This window comes from Eleutherodactylus coqui, chromosome 6 (genome assembly GCF_035609145.1).
Source record: "Eleutherodactylus coqui strain aEleCoq1 chromosome 6, aEleCoq1.hap1, whole genome shotgun sequence".
NCBI lineage: Eukaryota > Metazoa > Chordata > Amphibia > Anura > Eleutherodactylidae > Eleutherodactylus > Eleutherodactylus coqui.
The window spans coordinates 164,397,635-164,416,326 of NC_089842.1; the positions used below are offsets into that span (position 1 = coordinate 164,397,635).

The 18,692-nt window shown below is 43.8% G+C and overlaps 1 protein-coding gene across 1 annotated transcript in view; it reads left to right on the forward strand.

Moving 5' to 3' along the window:
• Positions 1-18,449, forward strand: part of TDRD9 (tudor domain containing 9) — a 143,240-nt gene extending 124,791 nt beyond the window's left edge. The window contains exons 32-36 of the mRNA XM_066572415.1: positions 1,818-1,914; positions 5,885-6,020; positions 6,731-6,846; positions 8,407-8,476; positions 18,294-18,449. Coding sequence (XP_066428512.1) covers positions 1,818-1,914; positions 5,885-6,020; positions 6,731-6,846; positions 8,407-8,476; positions 18,294-18,395 — 521 coding nt within the window. The 3' untranslated portion in view covers positions 18,396-18,449. The remainder of the gene's footprint in view (positions 1-1,817; positions 1,915-5,884; positions 6,021-6,730; positions 6,847-8,406; positions 8,477-18,293) is intronic.
• Positions 18,450-18,692: the final 243 nt, after the last annotated feature.

Below are 18,692 nucleotides of genomic sequence, written 5' to 3' on the forward strand. Positions count from 1 at the left end.
TAGACATGGGTTTGGGCCTCAGCTCCCTGAAAGGACAGTTATCTGCCTGTACATCTTTTCCAGCGCACTTTGGCGTCGAAAAGCGTCCGTATGCACCTCCTTACAAGGAGTTGCCCATGCCGCTCATCCTGGTCATTCTCTAGTGCTGCCATGGGACCTTTACTTGATCCTAAATGCACTAAAATCTCATGCCTTCGAAGCTATGCGAGACATCCCAGATTGCCTTTTGGCATAAAAGATGGCGTTTGTGGTTGCTGTCACCTCCATTCGCTAAGTCCCAGAGATCGCAGCCCTCTCAGACCTGCCTCCCTTCACTGTAATACACTAGTATAAGGTGGTCCTCCGTTCTGTGCCCTACTTCCTACCGAAGGTGGTGTCGTCATGCCGCATCAATGAGGACATTGTGGTACCATCCTTCTTCCCCACACACCTGCATCTAAAGGCATGTGCTCTCCGTAAGCTCCATTTGGTTCGGAATCTATTAGACTCAAACTTTTGCTTTCAGGCGCTCTGACTTTTTCGTGATTCCAGTCTAGATTCCTAGATAAGGCCTTGCAGCTTCCAAGGTGATCATATCACGCTGCATTAGGGTAGTCGTGGTAGAGGCATGCAATGCAAAGGGCAGGGATCCTCTCTTCCATATTACTGCACAATCGTCTCGGGCTGTGGACGCCTCTTTGGCAGCACGTAATATTACATACTCAGATTTCGTTATACGTAACTTAAAACCTTTTTCTTGCCTCGTTCATTGGGGGGGCACAGCACCTGCCCAGGTTTTTCCTATTTTGAGCCTACAGATAGTCCCCTACTTGCGAACGTTCGAGTTACGAACTTCGCAAGATACGAACAATCTGTCCTGCACAGTATGATGTAATGCTGTGGCATTACATCATACTGTGCAGGGACCGGACAGGCTTCTATCAAGCCTGATAGAAGCCTGTCTAGTCAGATCGTGGGACTCTGTGCGGTTACTAGGCAGCCCGGGGCTTCTGAAAGCCGGGCCCTTTCAGAAGGCCCTCGGCTGCCTAGCAACTGCACAGTGTCCCGCAATCTTATCGCGAGACACTGTACGGGCCCCCTGAACGTCGGGTGCCGGCTGTTTCTTACGGCCAGCACCTGGCGGCAGCAGTTCCGATGAGCCGCGCCCCTCGTGGGAACTGTTAACACATTAAATACCGCTGCTGTCAGCGGTATTTAAAGTGTTAACAGTTGCGAAGAGCGGTGCGGCTCGTCAGAACTGCTGCCGCCGGGTGTCCGCTGTAAGAACAGCCGGAACCTGATGTTCAAGGGCCCGTACAGTGTCCCGCGATAATGTATACAGTACCTGTTATACATTTTTAATATCCTACTCTGCTACCCTTACTGCTTGTAGACAAACTGATTAGCTTGGTGCCTGCATAGTGGTATAGCTGTTAGGAGGAGCTAGCACTTTTTCTGCTTTGTGTCTGCCTCCTAATGGCAATGGCTATACCTACAGTCCAAGCTGTGTCCCCTAACGAATGATGCAAGAGATTTTACGGTAAGTACAAAAATGATTTTTTTCTCTCGCAAAACCAGGTCAGTTTTTTGAGTGAAAAAATATGACTTGTTGACCCCAATACTAAAGTCCCTGGGATTCTCTCTACTTGGTTCGTTGGTTCATCACCTCTGCATCTGCATATAGTGATCCTAATACAATCCTCTGTACACAGTGAGGATGCAGCCAAGGAGGTGATTTTTTTCACTGATCTTTTGTCAGGTATTCAATAAAAATGTACTACAATGTGTCAGAGAATTGTCCAGATGCTTATACTGTCATGTCCTATGATTGTTTCTAGGGTCCATGCTCATGTTAAGAGAGACATCACTGCTTCCATCCATCCCTGGGTTACCAGCACTTGTTAGCATGCTGTTTGCTCCTATGATAGAGCTCAGGTATATACTGACCCTGTAGTAGGTAACTCTCTTTCAAATTGTACAGGATTTTTTTTTTTTATTGCAGTACGATTTAATTATAGATTGTCAGCTGTGTTATTGGGGGAAACGGGCAAAGACAGATCAGGTATTGGTCCATTTATACCAAACGATTTATTGTTTGAAGAAGTGAACAATATCAGAGTTTTTTCACTCAGGCAGCCATCTTCTGTCAACCCCTTGAAACCTCAGTCTGGTCTTAATCATAACACCAAAATTTCCCAAAGAGCAAGAAACATCCCAGTTGTATCCCCTCATTGAAATCTTTTATTGAACGAAGTTAAAATACAGTAGGGTATAGGAATTAAAAATACAAACGCCTTCTTAAGGCTGGTTTACACGGGCCGATAATCGCTCAAAGGACAGTTTGAGTGACAGCTTTTTGCAATCATTTTGCATAAAAATTAATTGGTATTTAAAGGGGTTGTCTTGAGGCAACAGTGGCTTTTTTTTTTATTGCCCAGTCCCCCTTCTTAAGCATACATTACTATGCAGCAGTGTAAACGGCTTTTAAAGCCGGTTTCTACTCACAGTTCTGGTGTTTCATCAACTTATAAAACGGTTCCCAAAGATGGCCGCCGGCTTTTTCCCCAAGGTGCACCGCGGTTTTTTCCCATGGTGCACCGCGCTTGCTGTAGCCCGACGTGCGCACTCCCGAGATGCTACCAGCTGTGTCTCCCTGACAACCAGACGCCCCGCAGACGCCGACCGGACCCCACAGCCACCGACCGGGCCTCGGGATTGAACGCGGCCGACCACGGCACACGCTCTTGGGCCAGAGTCACCCACCGCCAGGCAGCAGGTAACCGGCGCTAGGCCCCGGGGCAAAGCAGGGGCCCACGCCAGTTAGTCAGGGACCTATACAGTCCCCCTTGCGCACACATCACCCCCGACCCCTTACTTACATGGGCGGCTTCACGGCAGGGCTGCTGGGCTGGGCTGCTCAAGTTTCTGCACCCCTCTCTAAGAGAGGATGGTAGCAGAATGGTCGCTCCAGCGTGCTCCCAAGAAGTTACAGCTCGTCTGCGCATGCGCAGAAGAGCTGTAGCGGTGAGCACGCTGAAGCGGCTCCTGCTCAGAGCAGAAGACCGGACTGCGCAAGCGCGTCTAAAAAAACAAGAAGCCAGCGAAATTAGACGGAGCCATGGAGACGGGGACGCTAGCAACGGAGCAGGTAAGTGAATAACTTCTGTATGGCTCATAATTAATGCACGATGTATATTACAAAGTGCATTGATATGGCCATACAGAAGTGTATAACCCCACTTGGTTTCGCGAGACAACCCCTTTAAGTAGCTACTCAGCTACTTAAAGGGGTTGTCTCGCGCCGAAACGTTTTTTTTTTTGTTTTTTTTTTGCATAGGCCCCCCGTTCGGCGCAGGACAAACACAAGGGTTGTGTTAAAATAAAAACAAATATATTACTTGCCCGAATCCCGACTCTCCGACTTCTTCCTTCTCCAAGATAGCCGCCGGGATCTTCACCCACGATGCACCACGGGTCTTTTCCCATGGTACACCGTGGGCTCTGTGCGGTCCATTGCCGATTCCAGCCTCCTGATTGGCTGGAATCGGCACATGTGACGGGGCGGAGCTACGCGATGATGCGTAGAAGGGGACGGAGCCAAAACGCCGCTTGTGCCCGGACCGACCAGAAGAAGACCCTTCTGCGCAAGCGCGTCTAAAAAAGCAAGAAGACCCCGAAATTAGACGGAGCCATGGAGACGGGGACGCCAGCAACGGAGCAGGTAAGTGAATAACTTCTGTATGGCTCATATTTAATTCACAATGTATATTAAAAAGTGCATTAATATGGCCATACAGAAGTGCTGAACCCCACTTGCTTTCGGGAGACAACCCCTTTAAATACCAATTAGGTATGCAAATTAAGCCTTCACTGAATGCAGCTAATAGCCAGAGGCTATCCTTTGTTCTCTGGGGAAACAATGCTATCAGCACTCCCCCATGGAGAACTACTGATAAAAGCAAGGGACGATTTTTATGTTGGACCAATTTTAAGGATCAGCCAGCAGTGTCCGAAAAGCAGACAATGGGCGCACATTTACACACACCGATTATCGCTAAAACGATCGTTGATTAGGGTGTTTTGGTTTTTTTTTAAGCGATCGGCTGGTGTAAATGGGCCCTTAGAAGGTTGTCTTCCTGGTAGCAATTACTTCCATCTGTCTCCTCGTCTCTGAGCTCACTGCCCTATCATGCAGGTCTCCTTTTCTGCTGCTATATCAGAACAAGGTGATCCTTTGCTCGATTCCATTTTTTTCCCCAAGATGGTCTCTTCCTTTGTTCTGCCCTTCTTTTGTCTGGAGCCTTCACACTTTATGGAACATCGTCTGCACAGGCTTGATGCCGTCAACACACTGTGGGACTATTTTATACGTACATAATCATTCTGTTGTACGGATTCTTTGTTCCTCATTCCTGATGGCCCTCATGAAGGTCCGGCCGACTCCAAAGTTCACCAGTGCCCACCCGATAGATCAGGTCGGCGATTACGGAAGCCTACCTTGCCAAGGGCAGGCCTCCGCCTATTTGGGCGACTGCTCTCTCCACACTTGCAGTGGGTACATTCTGGGCAGTGTCCCATAAGATTTCTGTTTTCTAGGTCTGCAAGGCTGTGATCTGGTCTTCATATTTCGCAATGTTTTACAGAGTGCAAAGTTTTGCATCCTCTGATGCTGCTCTTGGTTGCAGGACAGTACCCTGATTAATCATCAGAGGTACATTTGTTACACCCCTACAGACTGCTTTTGAACATCCTTACATCCTTGCTACGTCCCTCAATGACACAGCTAAGAAAACTATTTTTATTTTTTCAAAGACCCCATACTTACCTCTCCGGATCCGCAGCTTGAATCCCGTCCGCCGAGCATGTGCAGTTCACTGCAGGATGATGCATCAGGCGGTGACGACTTTATTACGCAATGCGTCCGCTGTGCTCACAGCGGAAGTATCGCGTGACGAACGCCTTCCATTGACTATAATGGAAGACGGCCGTCCGTTTTTCCACAGCAATTAGAATATGCTGTGGTTTCTTTCACGCTGAGGAATTCTGTGGTAGAATTTAGCAGCATGAACATTGAGCTATTGTGTTCAATAGAAACTAATAACTACGGCATAACGCCACGGATTTCCGCCACGTTTCACGTGGCAATAATACAGCCATGGGCATTAGCCCTAAGGGTCTTGCACATTTGCTATATAAGTGAATGAGAAGGACTGAACAAGTATAGTTTTAACCCAATGATAAGTAAATGAGCCAAAAATGATTTTTATGCCTGCATAAAATGAACGAAAAGTGAACGACTACTGTTCATCATTGGTTTGCATTCAGACAGAATAATAATGTTCAATTTTGCTCGTTTGAACGATAATCGTTCCATCTAAAAAGACGTTAACTTGCATGTACATCAGATAATTTCAGAGCTATCTAACAAAAATAGTAATGCTTATCAACCTCCCCCCCCCCCCCCCCCCCCCCCCCTGCTGCTTCTGTGCTGAGGCTTCAAATATAAATAGGCTGCATCGTTAAGGGTGTGAGCAATGTCAGAGTTCGCTCGGGCAGCCTGTTTATACAAGCAGATACTTTTTTGGCTCGTTCATACAATAAATCGGTCAGTTTTTCACATTCTTTGTATAAGTGAATCAGAAGGACTGAAAGATTGCTGATTAAACCGAACTTTTAGTGAACGAGCCAACAATGATTTTTATGTCTGTTGAATAAAAAGTGAACAATTATCAATCATTTGAATGTTTGTTTGAATTATATCCTATCTTAAGGGCTAAATTTGACATGCATTTTCATCTCAAGTGGGTTCCAAATGGGTAAATCTTCACATTGCATGATCTGCCCTTTCTGGCTCTTTGTTTGACACATTGATCAGCTCTATTTATTGCATCATAAATATTAACAGAGTTGATGACAAAAGACGAGAATATACAGGCGTCCTTTGTGGCCTTGGATGGCAAAACAGTAACGTTGCAGTTTGGCCTGAACATGACATTGAACTGGCTTTCGACGTTCGCTTCCAAGTGGATGACCTAATGAAGGTAACTGGGTGGAAAATTAATTTTTTGCTCTTATAGTTACATCTGTGGCAAAAGCTAAAAATCCAGCTTTTGCCTGGAAAGGAGGTGCTCCCCAACAAAGTCTCCAATCGAAGGTAAGTCCTTTGCACTTACTTCTTGAGCATCATTTGCCATAACTTACCGGACAACCTTTCTAGGAAATGACTTGATGTAGAGTGAGTTATTTCCTTTACAAATTCCTGGGTAGGTCATGACCACTGCTACCTAAAGGCCCATTTAAATTGGACGAGTGTCGGGCAAACGATGCCCGACACTCGTCCCTGTGTCTCGGCGCTTCCGTGCTCCTGCACAGGAGCTAGCAAAGCTGGCTCGCACGGAGCGGCCAGCAGGGGGGCGGGACAGTGCAAAAGATTTCTCTCCTCTCGCTCTTCCGCCCCCTCTATTGAGATAACCCAGCGACTGTTCACTGCTGAACTGCCACTGTTTAAACTGCACGATAAGCGATGAGCTTTATCGCTGATCTTTTGCCAGACACTGGTCCTGTGTAAATGGACCTTAAGTGTGTGCCATCAGGCTACAGGAGTAATCTGCAGGAAAACACTTTTGGATCTCTTTTGATCGACAATGAGACTTTGTGAGTGAGACGGGAGCCTCCACTCTGGGCAAAAAGCTTCTCAGTGTTGTCTAGAAATGTACATTAATGTATATTTATGCTTTGTTTGATTTCACAGATAAATCAGATAAGATCCGCTATTAACAAGATAGTTTGTCAAAGTTTTGATGGTACCATTGGTGGGAGAGACAGGACTGCATGGCTCCAGGAAGCTGCCCGGGAAAATTTGCTAAGGTAACACTTTGTTTCCATGTTGAATGGAGGGTGGATTTTATGTAGACTGCACATTGTCATGTTAATCAGGTTCATAGACAGAGCAATATACATTGGTAGACATCATTCTTACCTTGCATTTATCAGTTCCTCCTGCTGTTGATTGCATTGGAGCCTTTCATCCATATCTAATGAATGAATGCGCAACATGACAAGACCTAATTAAATTGGTCTGCAGCCTCATACTCCAGATTTGGGATGGATCACTAATTATTCTAATTAATGGATTGTTGCTTTCCACTGATGGAGTATTGAGTTGCCTGCCACAGTATGGAACTTTGTTCAATGATTTGCTCTATGAACAGGATTCATGTACTACTAGTTAAAGGTAACCAATGTTTTATTATGTATGGGGAAACAGAAACATTTCTCAATAGTTTTCTTTTTATTATCAACCTGTTCACCATTAGGCTGCATTCACATTTTCTTTTCACCTTGTGACTGCAACTCACACGTCGTCTTAAGGCCCATTTACACTGGCATATGATCGCTCAAAGGACTGTTTGAGTGACAGCTTTGAGCGATCATTTTGCATAAACTATTAAGTAGCTACTTAGGAGCAATTAAGTGTGCAAATGTAGACCTTAAATGAATGCAGTTAATAGCCCAAGGGCTATTATCTACGTTCAGATCCTTTGTTCTCCAGGGGAAAACAATGCTAGCAGTTCTCCACGGGAGTGCTGATAAGAGTGAAGGACGATTTTCAGGTAAAACTGAATTTAACGATCAGCTAGCAGTGCCTGAAAAGCGCATGATTAGTGCGCATTTAGACATGCTGATCATTGCTTATACTCTTAGGCCTGATGTCTACTAGGAAATTTGGGCCCGTGCGGATTCTCCATGCAGAATCCTGCAGTGGGTCCCTCCTTTCCTGCGAACATGAGGCCTGAAAATTGATTTACTTACCTGTCCAGACGCTGCGGGTTCCTGTCCGTCGCGAGCAGATCTTCTTTCTTTCTGCCTGGGGGATGTACTCGGCATGCGCCGTGCACTTTTTTTTTTTTTTGGAACTCCTGCTGCAGAGTAAAAATTCAGCTGCGGGTGCACCGCGGATCCGGACGGCTTCCATAGTCTTCAATAGAAGCCTGCGGGAGACCCGCAGAAAATGAAGCATGCTGCGGGTGATTTCCACGCATGCGGGACACCCGCACTGATTTTGCAATTCTAATTGCCCAGTGGACATGAGGCCTTAAGGGCCTTTTACATGGGCTGATTCTCGGCCTGATGTAAACAAACGCTGATCAACAGGCATGTTAATTGGCGCTTGTTTATCTTTGTTTACATGGGCCAAGAATTGCAGCTGTGAGCAAGAATGATTGTTAGTAGGACTACTCGTCCCCCTAGGCCAGCTGTATCAGGCTTTTTCATCAGCTGATTGTCAGCTGTTTTACATGGCCTGATTGTCAGGCAAATGAATGATCAAACCGTGTAAAAGGGTCTTCAGTCAGTGTTAGTCAATAAACATTCTACCATTGCTTTGTTTGTATATTTTTCTTTTTCTAACTTTCCTCCCATTTTCAGTTTGTTCCAGGAGAAGCCTCGAGAAGTGATACAGGCAAAGTGGTATGATAAGTTCTACCACTGGAATCAGGTAAAATGTCACTTTTGCGCAATGCAGGGCACTACTGAGATCCTATTACATTTTAAAGGGGTGTTCTGGAGCTGTAACTATTGATGGCCTGTCCTCAGAATAGGTGATCAGTTGGGGTCCACTTCTTTAGGATCCCTGTCAATCAGCTGATCGTCTGGTCCGATGTCAGTGCGCCTGGCCAAATGTTATCATCTTTGGTCAGTGCCAAAAGTGTAAAAGCCGGCTTTATTCTCATTCAAATTAATGGGAATGATGCCCTGTGTTACACTTCATGCACGTCATTGCAATCAGGATTGTACATTCAGCTGGCCTACACTGACAGTGGACTCAATGATCAGCGGAGATCCTGATGGTGAACTCCTGCTGATCAACTATTGAGGATGGCCTATCCTGAGGATAATTCACCAAAATTTAAAGCCTTGGAACACCTTTTTAAGCTGTAAACTGGCTATTGATTAGAGAATATATCTGCGTGCTGACCAGATCCTGATTAAGGGGTTCTCTGCTTTGAACAATCCATACTTGTTAGAAAATGTCTTGGATATTAACCCCAGCCCCAGCAGTTTAGGACATGTTCTATTCGTTCTCCAGAAAAAGGACATAACCGATTTGGATCAATAGGACGTCTTCTAATTTGAAAGGCTGGAGTTCTGGTTCTTTCAGGACTACGAAGATCCTTTTCATGTCATTTTAAAGCTAAAATTCTTGGCTTTAAATGCCACTAAAATGTCTTGTACCATGTAAATTGGACTTTTTTCCCCCCTTACACAAAGCTTTAAATATTGAAAAAATAACAAACACAAAAATTACACATAATTGGTATCACCAAATCCATAACAATCCCTGCTATAAAATATTACATTATTTATCCAACACGGTAAACTCTGTTAAAAGCGCCCCCTGCACACGGGCAGAAATTCAGCGGCGGGATTTTTCGCAGAATTTCCGCCCGTGGAAGCTGCCATAGGATTGCATTAAAAAACGCAATCCTAGGCAGACGACCGCGATTTGTCCCCGTGAAATCACACGCAGAAAATCGCGGCATGTTCTATTTCTGTGTGGGTCTCTCAGAGGCCCGCACAGAAATGTCACTCCTGGGCCGCTGGCTCCGCTCTGCACATGCGCCGGCAGTCAGCACATCAGAGAGCCAGAGCCGGAGCCGTGGGAGAAGGTGAGACCCGCACTGGTCCCTGCAGGGGCGCGGGTCGGGTCCCGCTGTGAGCATTCTCGCAGTGGGATCCGACCCGGCCGTCTGCAGGCGGCCAAAAGAAGGGAAAAAGAGCCATTTATCTCACATTCCGAAAACAGCAATAAAAAGTTATTTACAAAATTGTACTTCAAGATAGTATCAACTACAAGTTGTCTCCAAAAATGTCGGTCTGATGCATATCTGTCGACTGAAAAATAAGTGCTCTGATCCTGGAATGTGGTTCCTCGCAAAGTATTTTTGGGTGAAAAACAGTGTTTAAATTGTGCAAATGTGGTATAACATGATAAAATTTCTATAAATTTGGTGGTGGTTTAATTATAATGGCCTGTAGAATAAAGGTCACCTAATGTTTATACCACACAGTGAACACTAGAACAATAAAACCCAAAAAAGAGCTGTGAAATTGCTTTTTTTCCCTCCAATGTTTCCCCCAGCAAGAGAAAAAAAAATGTATTTATAAGTTTTTTAAAAAAAAACCTTTTATGTACCCAAAATTGATTTAAAAAAAAAACAAAACAAAAAAAACTAATACTTCTCCTGTAAAATACAAGACGTCCTATAGCTACAGTGACATAAGATAAAAAAGGTTATGACCGCCAGAGTACAAAAGGCAAACGATTTACCGTCTCTTAAAGGGGTTGTCTCACGCCGAAACTGTTTTTTTTTTTTTATTCAATAGGCCTCCCGTTCGGCGCGAGACAAACCCAAGGGATGGGTTAAAAAAAAAAAAAAAAAAAAAAGTTTATTACTTACCTGAATCCTCGCGCTGCGGCGACTTCTTTCTTCCTTTACCAAGATGGCCGCCGGGATCTTCACCCACGATGCACCGCGGGTCTTCTCCCATGGTGCACCGTGGGCTCTGTGCGGTCCATTGCCGATTCCAGCCTCCTGATTGGCTGGAATCGGCACACGTGACGGGGCGGAGCTACGAGGACCGGCACGAGCGGCCCCATTCACCAGGGAGAAGACCGGACTGTGCAAGCGCGTCTAAAAACGCCAGAAGACAGCGAATTTAGACGGATCCATGGCAACGGGGACGCTAGCAACGGAGCAGGTAAGTGAATAACTTCTGTATGGCTCATAATTAATGCACGATGTATATTACAAAGTGCATTAATATGGCCATACAGAAGTGTATACCCCCACTTGATTTCACGAGACAACCCCTTTAAGGCTAAAATTAATTGTCACTAAGGGGTTAAAAATGCGATTGAGGTGACTGAATATATGTTATGTAAATATATTTTATTCAAAACTCTAATTCTGCAATAAAAAAGTGGTATTTTCAGGAGGGTTTTTGCCTCTTTCAATGTGATTGTTGGAGGGTCAATCTGATCTCGCACTCCTCTGACTTCACTCCCCATTAGGGAGCACGGGATAAGTGCTATCAGAGACTGGTGGCATCTTATCTCCTTATGAGAGCAAAAGGATTGGACATGTTGAAATCCAACAGCCTGATCATTCTTTCTGCTGACATCTGCCTTTAGGAGAAAGGGTGGATACACTCTTACTCATTATATGGTCAGCAAGTCCTGACTAATGGCATACTTACACTTAGGAATTGTTGCACAAAATTTGTTTAACCCCTTCCCGCTGCAGGGCGTAAGTTTACGTCCTGGCAGCCTGGTACTTCCCGCAACAGGACGTAAACTTACGTCCTGGAGATAGCGCGGGATCACATATGATCCCGCGCTATCCCGCAGCGGGAGCCGGCTGTCAGTCACAGCCGGCATCTCGCTGCAACAGCGGGGGGGCATCGGAGATGCGCCCCCGCTGTTAACCTCTTCCCTGCCGCGATCTAAGTAGATCGCGGCAGGGAAAGAGTTCACAGAGGGAGCGCGGCTCCCTCTGTGTCTCCGGCCGGAACTCGCGATGTCATCGCGAGAGCCCGGCCTGTCACCATGGCAACAGGACTCCAGACACTGGCGTCCTGTATTGCCTATGCCTATAATCGCTGTACAAGCGATAAGGCATGGCAGAGCAGTAGCTCTACCATGCCTTATACCAGCGATCATCAGGGCAGTGGTTAAAGTCCCTCAGAGGGACACAAACAGTGTAAAAAAAACAAAGATTAAAAAAAGAATTAAAAAAAATGTAAAAAAAAGAGTAAAAAAAACAATTTTTTAATGCCTTTTCTCAGATTAGCATAAAAAAAGGTAAACAAAAAATAAAACCCCACATATTTGGTATTGTCGCGTCCGTAACGACGCGTACAATAAGTTGCACATGCTTTTGACTGTGCACGGAAAAAAACGCTAAAAAAACGCTAAAAAACTGAGGCAAAATGCTAATTTTTAGCATTTTGCCTCACTAAAAACGCAATAAAAGTGATCAAAAAAGCCGTATGTACCCCAAAATGGTACCAATAAAATCTACAGCTCGTCTCGCAAAAAGAAGCCCTCATAGAGTGCCGTACATCAAAAAATAAAAGTTACAGGACCTTGATTGCAGCAATTTAGAAAAAAAAAAGATTACCCAGAAAAAGGGTTTTTATTGCAGAAAAGTGGGAAAACCTAAAAAAAATTTAAGAATTTTGGTATCGTTGTAACCGTACCGGTCCGCAGAAAAAAATGGAATGTCTCATTTATGCTGCATGAGTACCGCTGTAAAAAAAAAAAAAAAAAAAATCTATGGCAGAATTGATGCGTTTTTTTCTCCCTGCTATCATTAAAAAAAAAAAAAAAGTTTTACAATATAGTCTATGTACCCAAAAGTGGCACCGATAAAAACTACAGTTCGCCACGCAAAAAACAAGCCCTCACACGGCCGCGTCGACGGAAAAATAAAAAAGTTATGACTTTTGATAAACGGAGAAGAAAATCCGCCAAAAATTGTTGCGTCCTTAAGCCCAAAATAGGCCATGTCATGAAGGGGTTAAATTAACAAAAATGCGTGATAATCGTTATGTCTGAACCCAAAGCCATCGTGCAGTATTCATTTTGTTTGTCGCTCAGTTTCAACCTGCATAAAAATCATGCCTGGTTTGTTCACTACTTGCTTGAAATATACGGCCTCCGCCGAAAATAAGCCCTAGCTACACTACATGAAAAAAACCCTCACCTAGTAGTTGCATGCGCCGTTCAATTTGTTATTATTTTTTTAAATCTCCTCCTTTCCCACAGATCCGTGGTACGTCTACAGTGACAGCTGTCACTGTACTGTGGATCGGACGGCTTCCGTTGAGTTGAATGGAAACTGTCTCACGGGATCCACAGAAAAACGGAGCATGCTACGATTTCTCCCCATGCGTGGCTGCTCTTACACATGGCACGGCGCTTTGCTGCAATTTTAATTTTGTTCTTGGCCGCAGCGTGTTTTAGCGCACTCCATCATTGTGATTGGTGGTGAGGGGCGCTAAACGCCGAAAATCACGGCGCTGGAGAGCGCTGTCCAGTGCTGCGATCGAACGCATGTCTGCGAGGCCCAATTGAAATAAATGGGGGAGCATTATACCATGGCATTCAAAACGCCGCTGTAAAAAGTGCCTTGTGAGAGCAGCCTGCGTGTTGTATTTTTCCCTGTGGTGGCACTGCAGGTAATTAACCAGTACGCTATAAATTGATGGACCGTCCATGCAATGCAGGGCAGGACAGATCCTCCATAGTGAAAGACGCTCCTTGTAACCTCTGGCCAACAGATGAGTATCCTGAGCAGAGGACCTCCTCTATTAACTCCTAATAGGGAATATGAAAAGGGGGTTTCTAAACTAAACAACCCTTTTTAAAGGTGTTTTTCTATTGTAAGCATTTTTTTTTTTTAAACCATCTTTTTTATTGAAATACGATGTAAACAGAAGAGAAAATAGTTTCCTCCTTTTTATAGCATTTATGAGCTGTCCAGAGTATAAATAAATATCTGATTGAGTAAGGTCCCACCTGTCGGCCCTCACCGAGCAGCCAGCGTGACTCTCCCTGTAACTCCCATAGACTGGATGTGCTGCCATCTCTCCATTTATCTTCTGCCTGGCTGCAGCGTCCGGTCACTACCCCCATTCCTTTGATAAATGGGTGTTGCAGAGTTGGGCCAATTATGTGCCTGCTGTGGGAAACTTTTTAAAGCCACCTTTATTCTATCTGGGAATTTCATAAATAGCATTTTTTAATTATATTAATGGGATTGCGGTCTTTACGAAGAGGAGCAATCCCACAATAACCCTACAAGGAAATGATGGTTCTGCAGCTCACTGTTGTAGATGCTGTAAACCAGAGCGTCCCCTCAGCTAGACAGTGTCAACATTTCACTCGTAATTTTTGCACTATCTTTACTTTGTAGATTTCTGGATGTGAATGATACGTTTTTATGTCATTTGAGAGGAAGCATTTTTAATTTTTTTTACACATCTGTGTCATGAAGTACTTTATTTTGAAATGGAGAGCATTTGCAAGGCTAAATCAGGTCATCAGCCTGGATTATATGTGTGACACTTGGATTTGGCATTTTTTATTTTAATCTTCAGAATTGCCAGGAGATGCCGTTATCAGAATTCATTCAATTTCATAAAGTAATCCTCTTGCTTTGCTGGGTTAGCATGTCCTTCCAATTCCCTATTAAGGCAGGATTAACTCTCAGGAAAAAAAAAATCTGCACTTTCATATACACGGCTCCCAGCTATCGGATGAGGGGTGAGGTGGTTGAATATGTATTTCCTAATTATCTAGTCCTAGGACACTATTTTAAATTTATGCATTTAATATGTGTAAGTAGATCATTGCTCCTATACGTGTGTAACAAATCCATTGGCTTCAATTAAACTTTTGAAATGTAATACTTTATAATAGAGAGTAGCAATAATGTTGGATACAGAGAATTACACGGCCATCACACTGCTTTAATAAAGTGTCATGATTTGTCTATGCTGGACTGACTGCCAAGCGGTGGCCATGGGCTCTTGCTGGCACGGTCACGTCACACTGGAGCAGTTTGAGGCTTTGGTCCAAAGCATTGCTTCTGCTACAGCAACACCAGACATGTCATGTTTATATTAGCTTTTTGTAGATGAAATTAATAATATATATACAGGGTGGGATGTGTCGGCAGCGGTGCAGAAGGGAGCCACATGTGTGAACACTGGCAGTGGTGGTCTATAAATATACGAGGGACATTCATTAAAGGTTTCCCCGGATCCACTTCCTGTGGACTGAGAACAAAAAAACGTAGCACAGTTATTACTCCTTCTCTACATAGGTGCCACCTAGGGGGATACACTTCTCCCATCTCTTATATACAACTGTAAACACCTCGCTTGTAGAAGGCGACAGGTTGATCCAAAAGCCACGTTGTGACTTTGAAAATCGGAGTCTCATCATCTGGAAAATTCTTGCCCTTCAAAAATAACTTCATTGTTGTACTTCAATTCTAGTTTTCTTGAATTGAGCGATGATTGTCTCTTATTAGCGGTGCAGGCTGTTATCACAGTTGGCCGCGCTGATAAGATTCTTACAGCCCATGTCCCGCTGGTAGTTCACAGCACAACTGTAATCGCGGAGAACAATACAGCTGTTTGCTTATGCACAACAGCTGTATTGTTCACCGAGCGATAGCTACAGTGTCCCGCTCCACCTGCATAGCTCTTAAGTAGCTACTATAGACTATGCAAGGATGATCGCTCAAAACTGTCAGACTATCTTTTGAGCGATCATCTGTCAGCGTAAATGGGGTCTTATATGTTACATAAACCTACCTTTATAATGTTCTGTCAGCACACTATGTGTAACAGTCATTGCAAAATAGTTGCACAATCACTTTTGTTCTTTTTATTAAGCAAGGTTAATGGCGAGCCTAATGGGTTAATTTTATAGGCAGATTTCCAAAAAACACAATACAACGACAATTGGATTACGTTATTCCCCATAACTGGAAAACCTTATGTGAGAGGAAAAACGGATATGATATTTGAATTCAGCGCACTAAAGTTACTATAAGACACCTATCTGCTTATCGGTTATAAAAATTGTATCATTACATGTGCAGTTTCAGCATCCTGCGATAAATGGAGGGGCAGGGGAATGAACGCCCATCTGTTAATAGGTTATTGTCTTCTCCAGTAGCATTACATAACTAAGGAGATTTATCGTTCAGGTATAGGAAAGCACAGCAGTAATCTTCGTGGGCGGCGAACTTGCCACCATATTGGATGCTGCCCAGCTTTTTCATTTTTAAATGGACACAACCTACTATTGCAAAATCACATTGTGCATCTTAAGGAGATACTCTTCAGTAATTAACATAAGTTAGTAATATTTTGCTAACAGCAGTAACGAACTGATAAATATTTTAGGGTCTGTTTACACGATTTCTCGTTTGAACAGGCGAATGATGTCAACGATCGCTCCGGCAGCCTGGTTATGTAGATTAATTGTTCACTTGTCTAAACGAGAAATCGTTCAGTTGTTCACGTTCATTGTATAAGTGAATGAGAACGACTGAAGGATCAGTGTTTAAAGTGAAGGATTAGTGAATGAGCCAACCATTGTTTTTATACCTGCATAAAATGGACAAATGTTAAAGCAAATAATTTATTATTAAATGCCCGATCATTGGCTGCGTTTACACTGAATAATTATCGTTAATTTTTACTTGTTATGGCATGTAGTGTCTTAAGGCCCATTTAGACACAACGATTATCGCTCAAGATTTGCTCAAAGGCAATCTTTTGAGTGATCGTTGTATGCATTTACGCGCTCCAAGAACTGCTGTGTTGGCGTGCTCAGCTGGTATCCAGCCGAGCGCTCCGATCGGGGTATGCAGAACACAGCTGGAGCGCTGTCTTTCGTATACAGCTGCCTTTTTCTCTGAGCGCTCAGCTGATATACAGCTTAACGGTCCGAGTGGGGTATGCAGAACACAGTTGGAGTGCTGTCTTCTGTATACAGCTGCTGTGTTCTCGGAGCGTTCAGCTGGTACACAGCTGAGCGCTCCTAGCAGGATATACAGAAGACAGCTGGAGCGCTGTCTTCTGCATACTTCTGCTGTATTCTCGGAGCCCTCAGTTGGTATACAACTGAACACTCAGAGTTGGGTATGCAGAAGACAGCTGGAGCGCTGTTTTCTTCATACTCCTGCTGTGTTCTCTGAGCGGTATCCTGCTGAGAACTCAGCATGTGGTCCTGATAAGACTCATTATTGTCTTTCAGCTAGCTGAAAGTTAACAATGAACGAAGCGTGCACAAGCAGTGCACAATGGCCGAGCGTTTAGACACAACTATTATCGCTCAAAAGACGGCTTTTGTGTCTAAATGGGGTATTAGACTACTGACACATGCAAATACACAGTGTATCAGATAGTCAGAGAAGCCGTGTGGCCAGTTTTGTTTGTCCAGGACTGGAGGGTCTCTTTCAGTAGCCCTAAGGAGGCAGATCTTTTTTGCTGCTTAGGTTTGAGCTGAAGTAAATTTACTCATCAGTGTTTATAACTGCGATTAGTAAAAGATCTCCAAGTCTATCTTGTTGTCTCCGACAAGGGACCCCCAAGTCTAACCTACTTTCGGGGCAGAGCTTCAGCCTAGTTCATAACGTGGAAATTCCAGAATTGGGCATCCTACCCATAAATCCGTATCTGAGTAGCGATTATTCATCTGTCATTCTCTCATTAAAAAGGGCGCCACAAGCCTCATTTAACATTGCCACTAAGTATTCCATGGTGGCCTTTAACAATATCTGGTGTTTTCATAATATCGGCTGAGGAGCTACGACCATTGTTTGGGTTCTGGTTCAGTGTGGAACTTGTTGTTCCATTGTTCGTCTTTCGTTATTTGTTCTTGTGTGTTGTGAGGCACAAACGTTTTTAATAAGTCATTTAATAAAAGTTATTTTTTAAGGGGATACACCCAGTGAATATTTACAAAAGATTTTCTTTAGTATCCCCCTGCCTCAGTGAATTACAATTAGTAAAATATTACTAATTTGTATTAATACCATACATTGTGCTTTTACAATGACAAATTGTGTCCATTTTTAAAACGAGCTAGGTGATGACCAGTATGATGTTAGGTACAGCGTGCCACAAGGGGTATCGCTATGCCTTCCTAACGCCCTGAATGATAAATCTTCCTGGTTACGTAACGATACAGAATAACCTATCAATAGAGGGCTTATATTTATAGACCACCACTGCCGGTGCTCACCCTTCTGCACCACTGCTGACACAAGCCAGGCCTATATGTCTGTTCATGTTGTTTAGTTTATCTAGAAGTAGCATGATATAAACATGACATATCTGGTGTTGCTGTAGCAGAAGCAATGCTTTGGATCAAAGCCTCAAAACTGCTCCAGTGTGATGTGACCGTGCCGGGAAGAGCCGATGGCCAGCGCTTGGCAGTGAGGACTGGAGGGTTACATGCGACTACATGCAAATGCAGTCAATACTTAATCAACCCTGGTGCAGCAGCAGCAACAGACGGCTATAGGGAGCTTGAGCGATTTAGGCACTGGGGAAGCCTTTATGTTGTATAATATTTGGTAGCTGGTCTCAGCAGAAATCTTGCCCTCAATGAAAACCAAGTAAGGCTATGTGTCCTTCACTAGGGGATACATTTGCTTCAAGTTCTCACAAAAAGTCTCACAATTTTAATAGAAACTAGAATATTGTATTTTTGTCTGTCTTCTCAGGTGGAACAAAGATTTCTCATAAACCAGAGAGAGAGAACAGAAGAAGAAGTCCGCACTTCATGTATCTACCAGTTACATGACATTATAATGCTCAATCCCTAAACATACTTGATTTTAGCTTCCTAAAATGGGAGCAACTTGCATTAATGGAGACATGTGAAGTAATCGTGTCGTTGTGATACAGTGTTACTGTTTTTATTTTCCCTTTTTTTTACATTTTTATAATTGGTTACTTTAATGTGACAAAATTGGTCAACCTGTTGGGCGCATAGAAAAGATGTGCGTTTTTGTTTGCTTTTCTCAGTATATCATTAGGATTATTATTCTGTTAATGATAATAAAAAGCATTAATAGTTACTGAAAACCATATAGTCAGACCATCTTTGTCACTAACTGGAT